The 23,583-nt window shown below is 44.3% G+C and overlaps 2 protein-coding genes across 14 annotated transcripts in view; one reads left to right on the plus strand and one right to left on the minus strand.

Moving 5' to 3' along the window:
- Positions 1-6,358: 6,358 nt before the first annotated feature.
- LOC106781378 (uncharacterized) lies at positions 6,359-21,952 on the minus strand. 9 transcript variants are annotated; one of them, XM_070258335.1, is made up of 6 exons: positions 21,353-21,952; positions 15,254-15,369; positions 13,583-13,714; positions 11,977-12,087; positions 11,395-11,648; positions 6,359-6,622 (listed from the first exon to the last, which is right to left on the minus strand). In XM_070258335.1, exons 1-2 carry the CDS (start codon positions 21,950-21,952, stop codon positions 15,307-15,309), a joined length of 663 nt encoding a protein of 220 aa, XP_070114436.1. In that variant the 3' UTR covers positions 6,359-6,622; positions 11,395-11,648; positions 11,977-12,087; positions 13,583-13,714; positions 15,254-15,306. The 9 variants fall into 9 exon arrangements, with proteins under 9 accessions (XP_070114436.1, XP_070114435.1, XP_070114434.1 ...); XM_070258334.1 differs by lacking the exon at positions 11,977-12,087; XM_070258333.1 differs by lacking the exon at positions 11,977-12,087 and having other exon boundaries at positions 10,216-11,648.
- Positions 21,456-23,583, plus strand: part of ZBTB33 (zinc finger and BTB domain containing 33) — a 33,346-nt gene continuing 31,218 nt past the window's right edge. For 3 of the 5 annotated variants that reach the window (XR_011435029.1, XM_023633758.2, XM_005614475.3), the window contains exon 1: positions 21,960-22,097. Coding sequence is in view for 1 of the 5 variants with exons in the window: in XM_023633758.2 (XP_023489526.1) it covers positions 22,027-22,097 (71 nt within the window). In the remaining 4 variants the exon portion in view is untranslated. Of the gene's footprint in view, positions 22,107-23,583 lie in introns of all 5 variants that reach the window. The other 2 variants (XM_005614474.3, XM_070258328.1) reach the window with 2 other exon arrangements.

Raw genomic sequence — 23,583 nt, forward strand, 5'->3', positions numbered from 1 at the left:
TCGGCGCCCGGGTTAGGTACTGGCGGGTAGCGCTAAGCCATGGAGCCGGCCGCCGCCTTTCTAATAAAAATCAGGTTCCTCTTTCTTCTCGCCCTCCTCTGCTCGGCAGTGAGTTCGCTGCGCTTCTCTGTGAGAACAGTTCAAATGGCCCTATGGATATCTGTAAAATAAGGCTAGATATAATGATAATTATTATTATTATCCTTTATCGGATATATAGGTAACCGGTGATCTTAAGAAAGAAGCCAAGAGTCTACAGCGTAAGGACGGGATTAGGGATTGTGTTTGGATAGTTTGCTTTTGTTTCTTTTTCGGCTTCAGTTGCAGGATGTGTTGTTTCAGCATGTAGTGGTTTCTGTTTCTTAACGTATAGGTTAAGAATTACCTTTCTGGGAAAAATCCTTATTTTTCTAGAGTGATTTGACACATTTCTGGTGAAATGCATTAACGTTCCTTTCGCAAAAGTCTGATGGGAAGGGAATAATGGGAACAACAACCTCATATGCCAAAGAAAACAGATAAGGTGTGAAGAGTCCCGCTGTCGACATTTAAATCCCCACATGCCGTTTTTGTTTTTTTAAAGAACTTCGCTAGGGATGAGATTAAGTCCAGGAATGTTAGAGCTGGAAGGAACTTTAGAAGTTAACCCGGCTTCTCCTTATTCTATATGTGGAACAGGAGGCCCAGAGAGGCTAAGTGACTTACCCAAAGTCACGGAGCACTTGAGGGCAGTCAGGGTTCATTTCCAGTCTGGAGCTCAAGGGGGAAGCCATGTAGCTCAGTAAAAGGACAGTAGGGAGATTTTTAAAGATTGTATTCTATTCTTTATTTCATGATTATTGAAGAAGTTAGTTTTAATTTACCTAGACTGCTACCACGTCAAAATGATCAGTTAGTATTTGTGCTATATAATTTTCCAGACTTTTTCACATATATGAATACTGGTAAAATGCTATATTTGCTAAAATTGGATCACACCATCCCTACTTCTTTGCAATATAATTCCTAGCAGATGCATAACTATCCCATCGAATGGACGTGCCCTCATAAGTTTAATCAGTCCCTTATGATAGACATACAAGCTTTTTCAAATGTTACACTCTTAGAAAAGATGCGGCGCTGAACATTCCTTTCTATACATCTTTTGTCACAATGGTGTCTACCTACTGATCAGTGTGAGTTTTTGTAGGAATGTAGTGCAATGGTGTAGGCTGGGTTTGAACTCTGGCTCTGGACTTGACTGTGTGTCTTTACACAAATCACCACTTTTCTAGGCTCCAATTTTCTCATGTTTAAGTGGAAGCAATCATACTAGTGAGGCCTACAGGTATTGGGAGGATTAAATGAGATAATGCATGTAAAATAGTTGGTTAGTGCCTAGCATATAGCAAGCCCTAAATCAATATTAGCTATTACTATTATTATGGCCACAACCCCTGAGGAAGACTGATTCTTCAAAATAACTCCCATAGTTTTCTATTACTCTTTAAGAGAGAGTAATTGGAGTTTCCTGAAGAAGTTTTTAGATGTAAAACTTTTGTAGCTAAATTAATATTTCTAACCTAATTTATCCAGAGGATAAATAATAAATTTAAATGAAATGCGGGCTGTAGACCTACTAACTATGTTCTGTTATAAAGCTTACCGCCATTCAAAACAGAAAAAACATAGCTTTTCATTGAAGGTTCTTGTTTTGTGATAAATAAAGCCACTGTCGATTCTTTCTCCTTTGGAAAATGATCAAAGCACAGCTTATCCCATAAAATAAGCAGAATATCTATGCTATCACCCATGCAGCTTCTCAGAGCCTTCAAGCTCTTCTCGCCTGCTTTTCTTTTGTATTAATGGGCCCCCACTATTTTATATTCCTAATAGGTGTGAGTGAGAGCACAGAAGCAGGAGTCGCCATCTCTGAAACTTTGCTTATAATCTGGGAAGATATCCAAGAGTCACGCTGGGGCAGATTTCAGGTTCATATTCCAATCTGAAGCTTTGGAAACTAATCACTACTCCTACCAAAGCCTATACAGCTAATCCAACCACACGCCACCCCTATTCTCTGAGGGTTGTCAAAAATAAGGAAACTCTCACCATCGTTAAAAAGCTGGGTGGAAGCTTCAATGTTGGATGGCCAAATTCAGAAGTCCGAGGTCAGTGACCAAAATTCACAGTGACCGAAAGATTTCCAAAATGCTGCCGGTAGCTCCATGCTTACTGTGCCTTCCTCTTCTGCTCCATTGACCATCGTGTACAAAGACATTCAGCAGGATTGGTGGAGTGAATGTGGCTGTGTAAATGAGTCCTTCCTGGACACCGCTTTTATTGAATCTGAGCACCAAACTCTGGGAAGTCCTTGCCTATAACTGATGCACAGAATGACCCCGATGTGTCTTTGCTGTGGTATGCCATCCTTCTTTCCAAGAGCAACCAGTTACATTCTACCCTAAGGTTTCACACTTGTAGTGACTGTGTCAACTTCGCTAGGCCAGAAACACAGTTTCCTAGGATTGTCTTCCCTGTGTGGCTCTGAGTTAAGGTTGGCCAGAAGAAAAGTTGGAGCAGGATGTGGGAGGTGGAAGTGAAGCAGCAGCCATGGTGTTCTGAAGTCTAGTGTAAGACCAGGTGCTAGTGTCACTGGCGTATATTGGCACTGGTCCTCTGGCACACCTTGTTGGTGTGGGACAGCAGTGGGGCCCGCAGCAACTCTAGCTCCCACAAGATCTCCTCTTCCAGCGTCTCCATAGCCTGGGCCAGGTGCATGTGCACCGCCATGGCAAAGGATGCTGGCTCCTTCTCCAGGTTGGAGGCAGGAAGAGGCAGATGTAGCTTCCACTATGTCTTCACAGGTTTTAGTTTGTCCTCTTGGGTTGAGTGGATCTTTTCAGGTTCCAGTTTGACCTGGATACAAACCCCACTCTTGACCCCTTAATTCCAGCACCAGCTGATGTTGACTGAGTGCTCACCATGGGCCTTATCTTTATTACTTTATTTAAACTTCACAACATCATAGGGCAGGTATCATTCTACAGATGTGGCAATTGAGGCGCAGAGAAGCCCAGCCTACTTTCCCAGGGTCACAGAGCAAATAAATGATGGGGCTGGGCAATCTGCCCATAATTTGTGGCTTCTTTCCCTGGTGTGGGCTGATGTGCCTCTCCAGACCGTGAGAACCCGCAGCACGATGGCTGAGTCAGGCATCGTGACATTCCCCACACTGCCCGGCACACGGCCCTGTATACCCAGCAGCCAACACAGGCTTACTGACTGAAGCACACAGGTACAAAAGGTGAGGAGGGACATTATTTTCACAAGAAAACATCCTGTCCTCGTTGCAAACTGCCAGCGAATAACACTCTCTCTCTCCTCTCATGGGCCCTCATGAATAAATAAATAGCAAGTGACTGAAATAGTAAATATAAAGCGGTGTGGTACGGTCTTCTGTAAAGTTTTGTTGGAAATATTCAATCCGAAAGTGTTACTGCCCATGGTGTAAGTAACCACCACTCTCAAAGACAAACTTCCAAAGAGCACATCAGTGATGCCTGCACAAATCTCACGTCACCTCCTCTCCTCCACACCGGCACTAAAGTGTCATTAAGAAGGAGAAATTTAAAGAATTTATAAGCGGAATTAATTAGTGACAAAAGTTATTAACGTCCTCCAGGATAAAGGTACCTAAGAGGCTGTTTAATCAAATTCCCTTGTCCCATCAAAGGAATGTTTGCTGACACGGCAAGCCCAGGCCCTGTCTACCTGCTCTTAGTTTTCTGTTCCAACTCACTCGTGGAGGAGGGGCCCTGGCTGGGTTGCGAAGAGTGGAACCACTTTGTCCTCAGGCAGGGCAGGGCTTGTCTATGAGTGAGGCATTGCTATTCCACCCTGCTTTACTTTCTTTGAAAAAGGGGATGATGATAATGATGGTTGTGTGGATGAAAATAGGATAAATCACGTGCAGTGTCAAGCATAGGACCCATGGTTAAAAGCTATTCTCAACATTCAGGATATTAACACGTTCCAGGGCACCTGTAAACACTTCTTGAAGAACCATAAAGCCCTCAATGTGGCCTGGCTCTTATTTGACACTTCCCAGTGGGGAAGAAGAATTCAGAAAGATAGTTGAGAGAAAGAGAGAGAGAAAAGGGAAGGGAAGGAAACGGAGGGGAGGGAAGGGAGAAAGAAAGAGTATAAGAGAAAGAGGCGGCAGTGGGCAAGATGGAAACTCTCCCCGGGCTAGAACACAGGCCCAGTAAAGGCCAAACATGCGCTTTTGTAGGACGCCTGCAGCCAGAGGTGCGAAGCAGAGCCCAGCGGACGCTGCATACTCCACAGTCGCCACCAGGGCCAAAGGAAGGGCCAGGTGCAGTGGAAGCATTCTCGGAGGCACAGAACACCGGGCAGGGTTCTGCACTTGTACTCTGACTTGGGCTCCTTGCTCCCGACCTGGAGGACTTGTTGCTTTGGCGAGGGACGGCTTGGGTTTCTGGCAGCGTGCAGTGCATCTGAGCAGCGAGAGTGCTCTGCAAACCCAGCCCCAAGCTCCCGCTTCCCCGCACCGGTGGCGAGCAAGGCGGGCTCCGCTCTCAGCGCGTCTGGCAACCACCCAGCAAGCAATCTCCTAGCTCACTGTTTCATCGGAACCCCTAGGCTGCTGTGTGGACTTTGGGGGAGAATGGAACACAACCAGAGTCCCATTCCTCATTGGTTACGGACTTCCTGGAGGGGAGCGTCCTGCTCCCAGCCCACAAGGCGAGGGAAAGTCCCTTCCCTTCAGCGCGCTGGGGCCGCCAGAGGCTCGGCGCTTGCTCCAACGCCAGGTCTGCGTCTCTCGCTCCTCAAGACCTCGGGGCCAGGAGCCCCGCGCCCACGGGCGGGCCTCGAGGGCCAGGCGGAGAGACGTCCTCCCAACATTTCCCCCAGGGCTAAGGGGCTTAGCGTGACGTCTCGTATCCCCCGGCTCTAGCCGCGCCCCCAATCGGCTGGCACCGTCCGGCAAAGCCCCTTCCTCAGGCCAGTCCCCCGGCCCCACCCCAGACGGCAGGAGGGCGGCGAAGATGCGGGGTGCAGCTCCCCTGCCCCACCCTTACACGCCCCCTCCCGGCCCCCTCCCAGCCCCCTCCCAGCCCGCGCTCCACCTCCTTTCGGTCCCGCCCTGGCCGCGTGCGCGTCCCCACAGGTCCCACCCACCAACGCACCGCGCGACTGGACGTGATGGGAATAGCGGTCCTCTAACCCAGAGCCTGCAGACTTTGAACCGGAGGCAGATGCGCTGTGGACCGGCAAAGGAGCCGACCCGGGCATCGCGGCGGCTCTCGGAGCAGAGCACAGCCGCATCGACAGCGCCCGGGACAGGGAGCCTCCGCCCGGGTGCAGCCGCCGAGACCCCGGCTCCCGCAGCCTGGGAGTCGAGGAACTCTGGCAAGAACTGCAAGGTGAGTGCCTGGCCCGGGACAGGTGCTGTGGCCAACTCGAGGAAGCGTCCTTTCCCTGGGAGAGGCAGGTTACAGGACGCCGCCGCTGGTCTCAGTTCGCGGCCCTTCCCCCATTCCAGATATGAAGCCTCCCATGATGTCAGTGATTGTAGCGGGAGATGAGGAGGAAATATGGTCCGAACTGGGGCAGGGAGGGGGAGGACCAGGAGGAGCAGGTGGCGGCCAGGAGCCCAGGAAGCAGCAGCAGCAGGAGCTGACCTCCCCAGGTCCCTCAGGAGCCAAAGCCAGGGGACAGGGAGCAGTGCCTCTACCGCACCACGTTCACCCCCTTGCAGCTGCAGATGGAAAGCATTTTACACCGCTCTGAGTACCCCGACATTTTCCCGCTGTATACGGCTTGCTCCTGGAGGTGCCTAGTTCTCCAGGGGTCTTGGGGTCTCTGGATGCCTCGGGCTCTCTTCCGGAGTCCCTTCTCTCCTCTTCAGAGCCAAAAGTCGCCTAGTGGGCGCAAGGCCACCAAGGCCCCCTCCCGCAGGGCTCTGGGGTGGGGGCAGTACCTACTGGGAATCAAGGTAAATATTTTCATGCAGGATTTAAATCCATCAAGTAGGAGGGAAACTTTGGCCAGAGGCCTGTTTTGTAAATAACATTTTATTGGAACTGTGCACGAGGCACAGTGGAGCAAGTGCAGGGTCAGATCCTACCTATATCTAAATTTTGATAATTTTTTCATCATGGATTATTTTTGCATTCATTTTGATACTTGTTAAATTTGTTAAAACATTATCTTGATCACTGATTGTTTTGGTGCCACATTAAATTTTGTGCGGGAAGGAAGACCACCCCCTAAAGCAAGCCTTGAACTGGGTATTACAGAAAATTCTGCTGGGGTGGGGGGCATAAGAGGGAGAGAAATTTTAAAACAAGCATGAAATAACATCCATATATTTAGTTCCATTCACATATCTGAATATTGGACATTTGTGCTTTTGTCTTCTCAGAAAGGAGATTGCACTGTGCATGAGTGTGACTGAAGCCAGGGTGCAGGCGAGTAAACCTGAACAAAGCAGCTCTGCAGGGCAGCCATTCGAAACCCGCTTCAGGACTTGGACACCTCTGTCCTGGTCATTCTCACGTTGGTTTGTTTTCATTGTCTTTTCCATGACTGGAAAATAAGTTTTGAATTTGGGGAGCTTTAAGGGAAACAAAATGGGATAAGTAAATTTCAGATTATGGAAATTGCCCATTACCAGTGGGAACACGAGTTCCTAAAGGAAAAAAACAATAGAACACAACCACTTTTCCTATACCTGTACCACATTTATATATATATTTTACAATAAAGTTCAACTCCTCTGATATAAGAAAATTTTTATATTAAAGTATATGGGGAAGCCATTCTGGTTTGAATTTGATTTGACCTGAATTTCATTTGAACCAAAGAAGTCTGATTTACGGCCTGTCAAACATACATTGTACATCTGCTTTAATCATTACCCTAAAGCAGAGTGCACTTTTTGACGATAAGAATTAATGCCTCCCTTCCTATGATGCCAGGGTCATGTTGACCCGCTGTACCCGTGCTAATCTGTAACAAAGATCTCCTTGAAGGAATGTACCCCTGTCGTGCTCGATGTACATCTCTTTGTTTTGAAACGGTATATAACTGTGCTGAAAATCGCTCTTAGCCAGAGCGCTTTCTTCCCTTGTGAAGGCTGTGACTCCTAGGCTATAGTCCTCAGTTTGGCTCAAATAAAACTCTCTTCTTTTCTTTTACAATAGAATGATTTTTAATTATTTGTGTCAATACCTCCTAACACAGGTATCCTTTAGGGAAGATGTTGGCCCTCCCTAAAGGAATACTTCTTTCTTCTATGTAGTCATGATGGGACTCAGTCTGACTTGGAAGTATTCAAATTAATGCACTAAGGAGCTGGGTTATAAGAGAGCTCAATTATACTATTTAAAATATTTAAAACCAAGCATAACCTCTGAGCTAAAATGAGTAATTGTGTAAATATCTCACCACTGGCAGAAGGGAGTAACTCGTCCACAGAGCACACTATCTGAATAACTAATGCCTATGTAGTTACACTGAGACTGACGGCAGGAGCTAGCTTAAAGTCGAGTCCTCCTGCTGTTGTTTTTAAGCATTTGGTAAAGCAATGTAGGGAGTGGCATCCCTAAATTTGTCTAAAAAACAAAACAAAAAAAGAACAATTATGAATAAAATTCCCTTAACCTAAAAAGGGTGAAAACGAGAATTCTAATGTACAGTCAAAATATGCCTTGCACATTGCACACAAATTCAATGTTATGAAACTACTAACTGCTTAAGTGAATATTCTCTTGAGGAATTTCTGAGATCTGAGGATTTTTTTTCCCTTTTGGTGGTACAATTATAACAGGTGGGTTTCGTGGAATTTGTTTGGTGCTGGTGGGGTGGCTGTCAATTCAGGGTAGATTTGTACCTGTGTTAATCTGAAGTACTTTTTCATTTTCTAAGTAGTGATAACTTATTTGTAGGTCATGGGATCAAAAGGTGACTACTTGAGCTGATAGAAAGCCGTAAGTTGTATCAAAGAAGTATGGGGGGGATCAGGATAGGATCGGCTTATGCTTTGCTGCAGAGACCGTGTGTGAGGGCAGTGATGGAAACGGGCTGCAGACCTAGTGACGGGGTGTCTGAGAAGCAGCCCAACAAAGCAGGCCACTGAGTGCTGGCGTCCTGAGGCCGAGGGCTGGGCTCACAGTCAGGTCTGGCCAGGGCTTGGGAGGACCAGGCCTCTACTTTGCAAGCAGGCAAAGCAAATTTTTTTAAGAAAAACTTAAAAGTTAGGTGACTTGCTTTTCCTGGGTTTACATAGTGGTCTCTTAATGGAGCTCTGAAGGGAAAAGGAGCCACAAGAAATAAATAAGGGAAAGAAAATCTTCTCATCCACTTCCAAACTCTACAGTATGAATTCTCCAAAGAAACTCTTTATGTGCTTTTCCCCCTCTCTTTTGCAAATATGGTAGACCTGTTTTATGTAACCAGTATTGGGAATAGGGACCTACTATTGGCCCAGATGACAGCCCACTGTGGGCTCTGGCTGTTTAGGGAGGTCTGACCACTGGTGCATTTGAATCTCTCCAAAATAAGCTCTATTACACTGGCCTTCTTTAGACTGTATACTCATGCAGAGGAAGGATCCAAACTCTTCAAATCGGAGAGCAAAAGCCAGGAGGCAGGCAGGGAGAGGAGGCCCACAGTGTCACAATTTGTACTTTGGGAATTTCCAAAGGACTAAATGCAATGTAAATCCCATTAACTAGGATGCTGAGTGGACAGAGGTTTAATTGACATGACTTTGTTTTGTTTTTTAATAGTTGCCAGGCATTTAGGGAAAAACCTTTTGTGTGACCCCTGCCTCCACATTGTTGTCGGCTTTTTTAATTAATTAGTTTTTATTGAGGTATAATTGATATATGACATTAAACTAGTTTCAGGTGTACAGCGTAGTGATTTGATATTTGTATACATTGCAAAATATCACCATAAGTCTAGTTAATATCCATCACCATACATAGTTACAAAAACTTTTTTCCTGAGAATTGACTTACTCTCAGCAACTTTCAAATATGCAATACAGTATTATTATTAACTATAGTCACCATGCTGTACATTACATCCCTGTGACATTTATTTTATAACTGCAAGTTTGTACTTTTTGACCTCCTTCACCCATTTCTCTCACCACACCCCGACTGCCTCTGGCAACCACCAATCTATTCTCTGTATCTATGTGCTTGGTTGGTTTGTTTTTTAGATTCTACATATAAGTGAGATCACATGGTGTTTCTCTTTCTCTGTCTGACTTATTTCACTTAACATAATGCCATCAAATGATGTTGTCGCAAATGGCAAGATCTCATTCTTTTTTATGGATGGATAATATTCCATTGTGTCTATGTGTATTATATATATGGATATAATACACACATACCACATTTTCTTTATCCATTTATCCATTGATGGACACTTAGGTTGTTTCCATATCTTGGCTATTGTAAATAATGCTACAATGAACATGGGGGGGCTATGTTGTTGTTGACCTTGTTCTAAAATGCCTACTTCCACTCTCCTGCCTTAGGAAGTGGTGATGGAATTGGGATCTCCTAGTTGAGGAGTAGCGCTGGCAGGGCCTAGGGCTCCACTACTCCAGGCAATATCACCTTCCATCCAGAATCCTGAACCTGTAGCTAGAACAGGGTTAGCTGACGGTGTCCTGAACCCAGGAAGCTTGGAGGCAGGCTGGTGCATGCAGAATTGACAATGGTATGCCTCTTTCCCTCCACACTATTGACTGGGAAGAAATTGAGTTTTAATGAATTTGAACCTAGTTAGGCTGAACTTTCCTTAGCATAAAAGGCTGAAATATCAAGGCAGTGTCCAGAGCTTCAGCAACTCTCATGTCCCAGCAAGACAAGTCACAAACCCCTCTGGCCTCCTTGCCAGACTACCTTTTTAACTCTCAAGAGGGTTCAGAGGATGAATGACCCCTTAGTCATCCTTGAAGGAAACCTGGCTAAAAATCCTATGTGCTCCTCTTGATTAGTTACTTCAGACTAAAGATGGGCTTTTCAAATAGGGAGCTATTTTCCTCAGTATGACTTTAAAAGGAGTCTAGTTTTCCCCATGCTCAGCTCCCCCCACCCCACCCATCACCCCATCACTAGACACTGTCTCTAGTGAGGAGGGGGCAGAGCAGCACGACAGCTGGTGATCTGCTGTTAGGATACTAACATTTCTCTATCCTGTTACCAGGCATAGCATTAACAGCAAGGACACAGTGCAATCCACTAGCTAGTCTTGCATACAAGACCTGGAAAATAAAGAATACTAAAAGTGAGAGGATGGAAACAAAGCAATAAGCTGAGACCAGAGCTTGGCACATGGTCCACGCTGAAGGGAGCGAATGCAGTATTAACTTTCCTAAGATATTCTAGCAATAATGAAATAGCTTCTCCCACTGTGGTTTAAAATCTCAACAGCAAATAGATTTGCATGTTGTGTTTTTCTGTTATGACATTACCTGTTCAATATGCTAAACCAACCCCTTTTTTCCTTCTGATTTTAGGTTTGGTTTAAGAATAGGAAGGACAAGTGTTGGAGACATGAGAGGGCTTTAGTCCTCAGAACTATGTCACCCGTTGCCATGGGTCACCCTGTCATCATAATCTTGGATGGACTCTATAATGCCATGTTTGTTCTGGAGCCCAAATGGAGTTGGGTTCCTCTGGTGCCGCTGCAGCCCAGAACACCCAGGCCACCCAAGTGGGGTTAGTAGTGTATGGATAGGAACTGCTAAGGAATGGCAAGGAAGCCTCCTTTCATAAGGTGACATCCTTGAGTCACTATCAACAGGCCCTGTACTTCTCAGACACATACATGTGCAAGACAGGGTAGGGTAAGTCCCTAGTGAGAAAACAGCGTGTTACAAGACGGGGCAGAGCTCCATTCACGCTAAGGAGCTCAGGCACAAACCTACACTCTAAAGGAGTCTGCCTAAGAAGCTACTCATAGGGCTTTACAAGAAGGTGGCACCCAGACATTCATCTAGTATGCTCCAAATTCTGTTCACTGCCCTCCTTTTGTGGAGGACATAGGGGAACAGAAACCATTCTGGCCTAAAGGTCCTGCTGCTTCCAAGGAGATGCCATCAAGGCCACAGTGAGGCTCCTCTCCCTTTTCTCCCCTCCTCCCATCACAGGAGCTGTTATTGTGCCTTCCCTGGCCCAGAAGTGATGATCACACCTTCAAATGCATTTTGTCTCATTCAACATCCTTGAGAGGACCCTGGTTCCTGATGATTAAACACTAGGTGGGAACCTTTTGGTTTAGTGCTGCTGGAAGCAAGAGGATGGAGATGGTCCCCTGATTAATATTCTAGATTAATGGATCACTGAAAAGCAGCAGTCAGACCTTGGCTTTCTTCGTGCTGTCTTCCTCATGTGAAACTGCCAGGCTAGAAAACAACAAAATTAAAAATGGACTGTTGGGGGCCAGCTCCGTGGTGTAGTGGTTAAATTTTGGCACGCTCTGCTTCAGTGGCATGGGATCGCAGGTTCGGATCCCCAGTGTGGATCATCTCTGGCTCACTCGTCAGCCATGCTGTGTGCAACCCACACGGAAAATGGAGGAAGATTGGCATAGATGTCAGCTCAGGGCTAATGTTCCTTAGTAAAAAAAAAGAAAAAGAAAAAGAAAAAAAAAAGACTGTGATAAGAATTGAGGAATTACCATTAAATTTCTTAGGCATTATAATGGTATTGTGGTTGTTTTTTGTAAAAAGAGAATGTCTATCTTTTAGAGAAACATGCTGAATTGTTTATGAATGAAATGATATCTGGGATTTGTTTCAAAATAATTGGGGGCGGTGGCAACTTTGCACAAGTTGATAATTGTTCAAGCTGGGTCATGAGTACATGGGAGATCATTATTCTATTCTATGTACTTTTATATATATTTGACCTTTCCCATAATAAATTAAAGAAAAAAATGTACCTCTAAAACCTTAATACCTTGAGCAGATAAACATGCTTTTGCTGCTGTCTCATTTGTTGTTAAAGAGAAATTAATTCGTTCAAACATTTATGTCAGGAACTATGCCAGGCACTGAAAGCACAGAAATTAAAGTCACACCAGGTATTAGATGATATAAGGAATTATTACTAATTTATTGGGCGAGATAATGGTATCATGGTTAAGTAGGAAAATGTTCTTACTTTTTAGAGCTGCATACAGAAATCTTTAGGGTGGCGGTGTGATATTTATAATTTACTTTGAATTTCTCAGCAAAAAATCCATATTTGAAACAAATATGGCATCATACTAACAACTTAAACTCTGGTTGATATGTATGTAGTATTATACTATTCCCTTTACTTTCCTGAATGTTTGAACCTTTTCATGATGAAAAGAGAAAAAACTCTGTGTATGTGTTCAGGGAGGATGCTCTCCAGGAGCTCAGGCTAATGGAGGAGACAAAGGTGGACAGAGAATTAGAATCTGCAGTGAGAGAGGGAAGCGCGGGGTGCTCCGGGTATACAGAGGAGTCTCAAAATCAGGCCGATTTGGGGAGGGTGGTTGAGGAATGGTGGACCAGGAAAAGGTGACTCAAGCTAGTTTTCTTTGAAGTAGTTTTACTACGAAAGTAACACGTGCCCGCCGCTGAATGAGTAAGCCGAGCCGCACGCAGGGAGAGACGACACTGCAGGCAGACGGGCTCTCGGCACCAAGTAAGAGTCAAGAGAAGGAAGATGGCAGACTGAGGAAACAGAAGCCGTTCTCAGGCTACAGAGGACGCTGTGAGAGGGAGGCACAGGGTACATGTGATTAGAGGGGGATCAGTCAGGTCTGACCTTTACCCTGAGGCTGCCGAAGGATTTTAAGCAGGGGCTGACATGCTCAGGTGTGTGCTTTAAGAAAGTTCAGTCTTCCAGCAATGAGGAAGAAAAGCGACCACGGGGGCCAGGAAACCCAGGTGACATCAGAGGAAGGGGCCCGTTTGTGTGATGTGTCCCCAGAGGAGGTACCCTGTCAGTCATCACCCAGGAGAAGGCACAAAGAGGTGGCTTTTGTGATGCGCCAGCCCACAGGCCGTGTCTTCCATAAATGAGCTGCCAGCCTGAAGGGGGTCCTTTAGGGTGTGCCTTTTTGAAAATTGCACAAAGGTGCCCAGGGAGTGTGAGAATTACACAAAAGAGCCCTTCTACGGGGCTGATGCAGGCTTGTATGACTCGGTTTGGCACCACGCGTCTTGCAGACCAACCCCAACTTAGTTTGGTGCCACAGGCCTTGTACAACTACACACAACCAATCTGGAGTGACCCTGCTTAGACTGAATCCCACCAGTGTGACCTGGAGTGTGGTACTTATAACCTGCTCTGCGCCTCCATTTCCCCGTCTCTAAGATGGAGCCTACAGTTACTGTGTGCGTTAAATAGAGAACGAGTATCAGCCCTCAGCGGGGTGCCTGGCACGAAGTCAGTGACTGTTCAAAAACTCTTGGCTATTACTATTGTTTTTAAGAGCCTTCTTCTAAGATAAGCTTTAAGAAGTACAACTAGTTTTGAAGCAAGGCTTGCAGAAGGATGGTTTTCTTACTTACCGCTGGAGTCTGTTCGAGAATCAGAGTCACTGTCACTATCTTCAGAATACTCCTTGTGTTTTCTTTTAGGTGATTTTTTCTTTCTCCTTTGCTTAGACCTTTCTTTTGAAAGACTGGACTTTTTCCTTTCTTCTACATAAAATACAAATAAAAAACAAATTTCTAAAGGAGTATTTCTGAGTATCAATGATGGGCAAATTGAGTCAAAGCAAAGTTTAATGTTCAACTATTTATAAACTTATTTTTTAACTTCCCAATATAAAAACCACTGTATTTTAAAAATACTCTCTGAAGTAAAAGCTGAAGTGGTGCTTTTCTTTGTTTCTTCATCCTCTACTGGTGTATGTTCAATCAGAGCCAAATTTAAAGAAAATGGTTGTAAGAATCAGAAAAGTGATGACATATGGACCCTAGAGTATAAAAATATGGAATTAAAATTTTTCAGTAGCAAATTGACTGTCCAAGGACCATTAAAAGCGATACTGGAGCGCTTCTGTAAGAGTCCAGTTCAAGATTCTGCCACCTTCGTGATAACAGAATCATTTACTCTTGCATAAGGCTTTACAGTTTACAAAGCGCCATTCAAACTGACAGCAGCATGGAGGATTTATATGTTCCGAAGAGACCAAAGGACAAAAGTAAGCAAAGAGGAACCAGAAGGAGAGATGAAAGAAACTGGAGACAAGAAGGCTGAGGGCAGACTTCAGTCACAATTTTACTCCACGTGTGTAACGGACATACAGTAGGGCAGCAAGTGTTCCGTTTCCCCAGAGCAGAAAGAACTTAACACTCTGCAGTATAAAGAGACCTCACTCTGTTGTAGAGAATCCTGAAAATGAGTATTATTAAAATTCTCTAATCGTTTAGAAAGGGAATTCCTCTGTCATAGAATCTTTTCCTCTGAAGATCACATCTGGAATAATTTAGGTGTTGCCTAGAAAATTATTTTTAGGGTGCCTTCCAACTCTAATTCTTTGAGTTCAGATTCTTTGAGTTCAGTATCTGTAAGAACAAGTTTCTGAAAATAATGCATAACCCCATCACAAATTACAAGTCTACCTATCAAGCATATTATCTCAACTCAAGCTAAAGTAGACACAGAAATAGAGGAGCAGCTTATGAATAGCAGCAAAGAAAAAAGAAACATGGAGAAAGAAGCATTAAGCCTTCAAATAGTATTAGATGTAGAAAAATTAACTAAACAAAACCATACTGGCATATTCATCTTAAAAATCCCTTTATAATGCTAAACTCTGGAATGCAATCTGCTATTGGGTTAGTGGAGAAAAAATTCAAAATAATATAAATGTATTATTTGTTTTAACACTGAACCCTTCTATGAATAAGAACTTAGCACTCCATGACTTTAAAGAGAACAAATAGCATGCTAAAATCCACTGGCAACATGTTTTAATTCTTAGGTATGTTCTATGTTTTAAAACTTAAGGGATATAAAAGGATAAATCACAAGAAGGTAAAATGTGAGATGTACTTAAATGTTCTTCACCCATTAAAATTTTTGACAACAGACTCTGGATTTAACAAATGTTCTATTTTTAAAGTCTATTTTTTAACAACTTACTCTGGTTCAGGACCATATTAGTCAGCTAGGCTACCCTAACAAAATACCACAGACTCAGTGGCTTAAACAACAGAAATTTACTTTCTCACCGTTCTGGAGGTCAAAAGTCCAAGATCAAGGTGCCATCAGGGTTGGTTTCTGGTCAGACCTCTCTTCCTGGCTTGTAGCCTGCAGCCTTTTGCTGTGTCCTCATGTGGCCTTTCCTCTGTGCTCAGGTGGAAAGGGAGGAGGGGAGAGGCAGAGACAGAGACAGATAGAGAGTGAGAGAGTTCTGGTGTCTCTTCCCCTTCGTATATAAGGACACCAGTTTTGTTTGATTAGAGCCCCACCCTTATGACCTCATTTAACCTTAATTACCTCCTTAAAGGCCCTATTGCCAAATACAGTCACTTTGAGGGTTAGGGCTTCAACAAATGAATTTTCTTTTCCAACAAATGAATTTTGGAGGGACACAATTCAGTCTATAACAAGGATTCTTTGGAGAAAGTCCTCATTCTTAAGGATTTCCCAATTCTCTAGTCCTCTCGCGCTCCGCTTCAGTGGCCCAGGGTTTCGCCGGTTCGGATCCTGGGTGTGGACATGGCACCGCTCATCAGGCCACGCTGAAGCAGCGTCCCACATGCCACCACTAGAAGGACCCACAACTAAAAAAAATATGCCACTATGTACTGGGGGGATTTGGGGAGAAAAAGCAGAAAAAGATTGGGAACAGTTGTTAGCTCAGGTGCCAATCTTTAAAAAAAAAAAAAAAGGTACAGATTACAGACAGCCTGAGCATCCAGGCTAGAAACGCAGCCCGGGAGGCTGGCTAGTGCATCCCTTCTGCCGCACGCAGGACAAAGCTCCTAACTGCTCATTTCACCTGCAGTATGTGACAGAAACAGTTTCACGTGTGGAAATCACTTCATTTGTTTACACATTTTTATGAAAGGAAAAAGAAGTCTGTTTCAATTTGGTTAAAACTTTAGTTTTCAGAAATCCGGGAATTAGTAAAGACAATTTAAGAAAATGAAGGACTAAAAGAAGCAGAAAATAAAGGGAGCTCTGAAAAGTTCTATGTGACAAAAGTTGTATTCAGTGAGATTCAGGGTGTCTTCCCTTTAGCCCCTTTTTGGAAAAGGAGCACATTGTCCATCTGCTCTGTGGAGGACAGTGAAAATTTTTTTGTTTTATTATAATGTTTGTCATTTCTTCTAATTTTTGCTGTTACTCATAAACTGAAAAAACAAAACTAAGCAACTAACAGAGGCTCAATTCCCCCAAAGTTTAGCTGCTTATATCTCTATTTGGTTTTTAAAAAAATCCTTACAAAAGAAATATATTTGGTTACATTATTTGCATAAATTACTTTTTACTTTTTTATTCAGGGGAAATGGTATTATAACTATGCAGAGTTGGACTCAGAGGGTCTCCCACTTCAAGAAGCTGACAAACTAAAAGTAAACATACAAACAACAGTTCTTGGAATATATTAGTATAGGGGCCAACGATGGCTGCCACACTGTAAAGACACACAGTCCTTGTAGTGTAAGGCCTAAAATTAAGGCCCAATACTGTTACCAAACCAGGTTCGTTTTTGCCCATCGCCTGGAAAGCCAAACACCAAAATTGCAGCAGAGAGGGTTTTAATCACAAGGCAGCCAAGTGAGGAAGCGGAAAAACAAGTCTCAAGTCTGCCTCCTCAAAAATGGGGCCTTATGGGGTAGGGGGCAAAGTGGTCTGAAGTGTGGAGATAGATGTTTGGAGGTGACAAGAGGTGAGGTAGTTGATGATGTGTGCAAGCGTAGTCAGACTTCATGCCTCTCCACAGGACGCATGCTCACAAAACGGTGGCGGTAGCATGATCTGAGGGTGGAGTTTTTAGCCTCTTGACATCCAATGGTTACTTATTGGGCATCTGTGAGGGCCCAGTTGATGGGTTGGTGGTCTCAACCAGCCTGAACTGGACAAGGGGGTCCTAATTCCTGAAAAACAGCTCAGATACCCATTACCATGGTGACCCAGGCTCCAGGGAGATGTTATCTATAGGAGCCTAGTGGGAGTCAGATAGCATATTGCCTGAACAGTTAACAGTGGGCGGGTAAACAGCTAAAAGCTATAATCAGTAATTGCAAAAAAGAAAAAAATCTCTAGTTACTAGCTACCTAATCACCAATGGCTAACTGTTTAGTGGTTTCAATATTATGTGCTGCCTTGACATCTGGGGAAACCAGTAGGGCCTCCAATGACCTAACTGCAAATTCCCCTCCTCGCTCTGCTCCTGCAGATAAAGTCCCCTAGGCAAACAACCCTCTTTATAACAGGGACCAGGCGCAGTTCCAGATTATCCCCGGGTAGTGGGTCTCAGTACCCTGCCAGCCTGTGGATCGCATCTGTCCAGTGTCAGGTGTCCTGCATTCAGATGCCCCATAACCTTAGGCAGGGAATTCCTCCCTCACCAACAGAGTTGAATAGGAGCCCATTAAAAGAGTCCCTGCTACTGGGGACATGAACAGACATTTCTCCAAAGAAGATATACGGATGGCCAATAGACACATGAAAAGATGCTCATCATCAGGAAAAGGCAAATCAAAACTACACTAAGATATCACCTTACACCTGTTAGAATGGCAAAAATATCCAAAACCAAGAGTGACAAATGTTGGAGAGGCTGTGGAGAAAAAGGAACCCTCATACACTGTTGGTGGGAATGCAAACTGGTGCAGCCACTATGGAAAACAGTATGGAGATTCCTCAAAAAGTTAGAAATAGAAATACCTTATGACCCAGCCATCCCACTACTGGGTATCTATCCTAAGAACCTGAAATCAGCAATTCCAAAAGTCCCATGCACCCCTATGTTCATTGCAGCATTATTCACAATAGCCAAGTCGTGGAACCAACCTAAGTGCCCAGCAACTGATGATTGGATAAAGAAGATATGGTGTGTATATATATATATATATATACACAGACAGACAGACAGACAGACACACACACACACACACACACACACACACACACAATGGAATACTACTCGGCCATAAAAAAGGACAAAGTCGTCCCATTCACAACAACATGGATAGACCTTGAGGGTATTATGTTGAGTGAAATAAGCCAGACAGAGACAGACGAACTCTGTATGACTCCACTCATAGGTGGTAGTTAACATATAGACAAAGAGAACTGATTGGTGGTTACCAGGGGAAAGGGGGGGTGGGGGGAGGGGAGGGCACTAGGGGTGAAGTGGTATACCTACAACATGACTAATAATGATGTACAACTGTAATTTCACAAGGTTGTTAACTATCATAATCCTAATATAAAAAAAAAATTAAGGACACTGGGTTGAATTGTCAAGAATCCGTCACCCCAACCCCAGGACTTAAAAAAAACAACTTCAATGCTGAACAACAGAGGATAGGATAGGTTAATTTAGTTATGGTTCATCCATGCACACATAGGATATTATTCAAGCTTTTAAAAATTGTGTTTATAATAAGTTTTACTGACATGGAAAAATGCTTATTATATAATATTAATTTAAAAAACCAAGATGCGAAATTAATATATGTAGTATGAGCTCTGCTTAAAAGTGACATGCACAGGGAGGGATGAAGAGATGGGCAGTGAAGCTATTCTGTACAATACTGTAACGGTGGATATGTGTCATCACACACCAGTCAAAATTCATAGAATATACTACACAGAGTGAACCCTAGAGTCAGCTTGGACTTTAGTAAACAATAATGTATCAAAATCATCTCATCAATTGTAACAAATACACCACACTAATGCATAGTGTTAATAACACGGAAACCTGGGGGTGGAGGAGGATGTGGGGGAGAGAGGGCATGTGGGAACTCTGCACTCTCTGCTCAATTTTTCTGTAAACTAAAACTGCTCTGGAAAATAAAGTCTATTAATTAAAAAGAAATACATGCATAGGTGAAAAAGACTGGAGGGACAAACAGTAAATGTCAGCCAGATGTTGTAATCCTACAAGATGCTGATTAAACAAATAGACGCTCAAAAAAAAAAAGAGTCCCTGCTACTACCTGGTTTCATCTGTACTCAAGACAAATTATCTTCTATATGCACAAGTGCAAATTTCATCCAGGCTGTTCTTACATTTTTTGGTTAGGATTCTAAATTAAGAAGCTGTTTGTCTTTTGACTGACAGACTGGGGGGAATCTTTCTGAAACATTTAACTTGGAGAGGTAGGTCTCCAGTGTAACTCAGGGCTATTTCTTACTGTTTATGCTCCCAGACATGAAACCCTAAAAGCTAACACAGAATGTGTATTATGTTCCAGGCATTAAATCATTACAACAACCCTAAAAATGTCAGCACTATTTTTATCCCCCTTTATACAGGTGAAAAAATGAAGCTTAGGGGCTGGCCTGGTAGTATAGTGGTTAAGTTTGCGTGCTCAGCTTTGGCGGCCTGGGTTTCGCTGGTTCAGATCCCAGGTATGGACACGGCACCGCTTGGCACACCATGCTGTGGTAGGCATCCCACAAATAAAATAGAGGAAGATGGGCATGGATGTTATCTCAGGGCCAGTCTTCCTCAGCAAAAAGAGGAGGATTGGTGGCAGATGTTAGCTCAGGGCTGATCTTCAAAAAAAAAAAATAAAAATAATGAAGCTTAGAGAGGTTAAGTAACGTAAGTGCCCAATGTTTTTAACAATTTGTTAAGTGGAGCACAGGGTGCCAGATGGTAGCCAAAGTTCAACAACAGGCCACTAGAGAAAGTGAAATAGAGTAGTTTATTACTCACAGGTCCTGGAGGAAGTACACAGCATGCCTCAGGGGCCACAAGGGGAAGTCAAGGCAGAGTGCAAAGAGAGGCAGGACCTGGGACACCTGCCTTTATTAGGGTCTGTGAGTGGAGGGCTTTGGAGTTCCCAGGCTAGGGTGAGATGAGTCCATTTAAACCAAAAGAGTGGGGATTTGGTAAGCCCCACGAGGGTCTCATCTAAGGGGCCCACAAGGCACACAGGCGCTGGGAGGCAGGGGAGACTGGTGATCACGAGGGCTGCTGGGGAAGTCAGAACAGGAACTTAGAGTTGTTTCTGACTCTGCAGCTTGCTAGCTAGGGCATGAGCTTGCATGAGGGGGCTAGTGTCAGTTTCAGGTCCCTGCAAGCCACTTGGCCAAACAAAATGGATGCCAAGGCAGCAATACTATGGAGTAGCTTAGCTAAACTCTTTGATATCCAAGGTCACACAGGTATTAAGTGGCAAAGCAGGGCTTCAAACTCAGGCAGTCTGAATCCAGCGACTATCCTCCTCCTCACGACCTTATTAGCTCTCACTGCTGGAAGAAAAAGACTCATCAAGACATCTCCCAACTGTTGTAATTTCAACCTACCCCTCAATGCCTGTAATGTTTTTAAATTTTTCATTTTATCACACATTCAAGGTACTTAGTATGCTACTTGACACATTCAATCAACATTAGATCTGAATACTTCCACAGCAATAATTGTAATTCTTCCTTCTTCTTCTTATTTTCCCACTCCAATACTCACTTTCATGAGAGGAAAACTGACTTCATCCTCCCCTCATTCCTCAAGGTCAAGATTGAGGCCACTTAATAGGACCTTTCTCAGGGTAGCATCATCTGCAGTTTGGCACATCGCTTTTCCTACATTCATCCAATCATGTCTTGGAGAAAGGTTTTCCTTCTTTCCAATTTAAACCCTTAATCTCAACTCTTTCCAACCCCCTACAAAGAATTTCCACTTACCTATCCTGTTATCTCAAACTGATCTGTTAATTCACTCGACACACAATGGTTGAGCTCTTACTAAGTGCCAGGCACTGTAAATTCTGCGATGAATACAATCGGGCTCCTCCTTTCCATGAACTCAGTCTAGTGGAGAATAATAACATGCTCACAAATGATAACACAAAGCCAATAATTGCTATACACAGGTCTGCGACTCTCGGCCATGTCCGCTGCAAGACCAGAGGTGGAGGGAGACCAGGACACTGTATGAAGGGGCCCAAGAATGAGTGAGAATGTAAGGGAGAAAAAGGGTGAATAAGGGGCTGCCATGGATAGACTGATGAAAAAGATGAAAACGGGCGCGAGGAAGAGAGAGGGGAGAGAAATGCGAACGGTCAGAAGCGGGAAGCAAGACAAGGCGGACTCTGAAGGCAGGCGGGCTCCTCGGAGCCAAGGTGCCTTCCCTCACTCACCTCCTCCCTCTCCTGGTCCCGGAGGCTAAGCCGCGCGTGGCTCCTCGCTCCCGTAGGGGCCGCAACAGGCGGAACGGGAGGCAGAAGGGAAGGCGTGCCCCGCGGCCTAGAGGGCCGCTCCCGCGAACGACGCCACAAGCAGCAGCGGTAGGGCTTGTTCGGGTGCCTTGGCTGAGGCCACCCAGCTGGTGGCTGACGCCGTTCCGGTCCCCGGACCGAGAGCAAGAGCGCGAGCGGGAGTGGCGGCCCCGCGGGGAGCGGGCGGATTTGCTGCTCTCGGAGCTCTTGGGCCAACGCGTCGCTGCCCCCCGGACCCCGAGGCCTCCCACTCCGGGCTGCGCGAGTCAGACACGGGAGCCATCGCTGCCGCGAAAACAGAGAACACTCCCCCGAGCCTGGGCAGACTTCTGTCGCTTTGGCGCCCAGACCCCGCCGCGGCACAACCCCCCGAAGCTGAGGAAGCCGTGGACACGTTCCGGGTACGTTGGCAGAACCCTTCCCCACGCCTACGTGGCCTCCAGCCGAAGTGAAAGGAGTGTGCGTATCCGTGTAAATAAGCCGCTGCTGCAATCGGTTCCGCGCATCCTTCGGGTTCCGCATGAGGCTCCCCAGATCTAAACTGGATCGGAACCATGTCTTTCTCAGACTCACACTTGAAATAACTGAAGGCAAGGATGACAGACCACAAGATACATTTCACAGAGTGGCCGTATCAACAACACACTCAAGGCTGCTTGAGTTTCAGGTGCTCTCTGTGCGTGTGTGTGTGTTACATAGTCTATAATATCGGGTGCTTACTGTGTCTCATAGATGTGTATGTGTATATATATGTATGTATACATAATATATGCACAGATATGTGCATATATATGTACATATAGAATATATATGAATGGCTCAAGTCGAACTACATTTTTTTTCTGAGTCTATCTTGAATTAAAAGAAAAATCTAAAGGAAAGGCACAAAGTATTTCCTACGCAGCTGACTGTTTATTTTCGGTTGTCAGATACAGCAAAAAGAAAAAACACAGTAGGCCCACTTACGTTTGAATTTCAGCTAAACAACAAATAATGTTTTAGTATAAGTATGTCTCATACAATAATAATGTAGTATTAAATGACTTTTCTATTAACGAGGAGAAGGCCACCTTTGTACCACCTCCCTCCTCTCCACCACCTCTAAAATTTATTCTTTATATTCTAAGGCTTTTCACTTGCTGTTTGAGAAGGGGGCGGGGGAGGCAGCCCCTGATATCCAGAAGCTGGCATAGCAGTCAGTTAGGCCATGTTCTTATGTTGGACGTAAACTCACAGAACATCAACTTAAGACAAGGTCACTAGGAGACTGACGAAGTGAAACAAGACCACTTCATAATTTTGTCTAAGCACAGACAAAAAAGGTCACTGTGCTACCCAGAAAACACCAAACACCCCCTCTTTTGGCCAAAATGGGTGACTGTTACTCTACCAATTACAGCTTTTTTTTCTTGCTCTAGTCTGCCCTAGATAAGATTTATTGAGATGCCCAATCACACAATTGCCACTGCTTTCTGACAGCATCTGATTTAGAGGAAACTCTCGCTTCGTTAGACCCCTCCCCACCATCACCTAAATACTGCAATAGGCTCTTTCTAACATCCTCTTACTGAAACCCCACAGTTCCCTATGGCGTGCATTCTCCCTCCCTGCAAAGAATAATAAACCCAACTTCTCAAGCATGGGTATGTTCCAGGTAGTCTTTGGTTGAAGGCCATTGACGTGTTCCACTACCTAGAGAGCTCTTCCCCAGATATTTGCATAGCTCTTTCCCTTACTTCATTCCGTTCTTCGCTCATACATCTTTTCAGAGAGGCCGTCCCTGACCACATTATTTACAGTAGCACCCTTATCATTCTCTATCCATTTGCATTATTTATTTTTCATTATAGCACTCATTACTATCTGATATTATATATTTAGATAATATATACACTTGTTTATTGTATATCTCTCCCATTATAATCTAAGTTACATGAAGACTGAGACTTCATCTTGATAATGGCTATATCCACTGTGCCTAGAACATTGCCTGGAACATAGTAGGTGCTAAATGATATGTAATTAATGAACAAATGAATGAATGGATTTTTATTGTGTCAGGGTTTATAATAGTTTCATTCTGTCACATATTCATAATCAACCTTGTTGTTTGGTTTTAGTCCTCCATTTAAATAGATTGGCTCGCTGCAAAA

This window comes from Equus caballus, chromosome X, assembly GCF_041296265.1.
Source record: "Equus caballus isolate H_3958 breed thoroughbred chromosome X, TB-T2T, whole genome shotgun sequence".
Classification (NCBI taxonomy): Eukaryota; Metazoa; Chordata; class Mammalia; order Perissodactyla; family Equidae; genus Equus; species Equus caballus.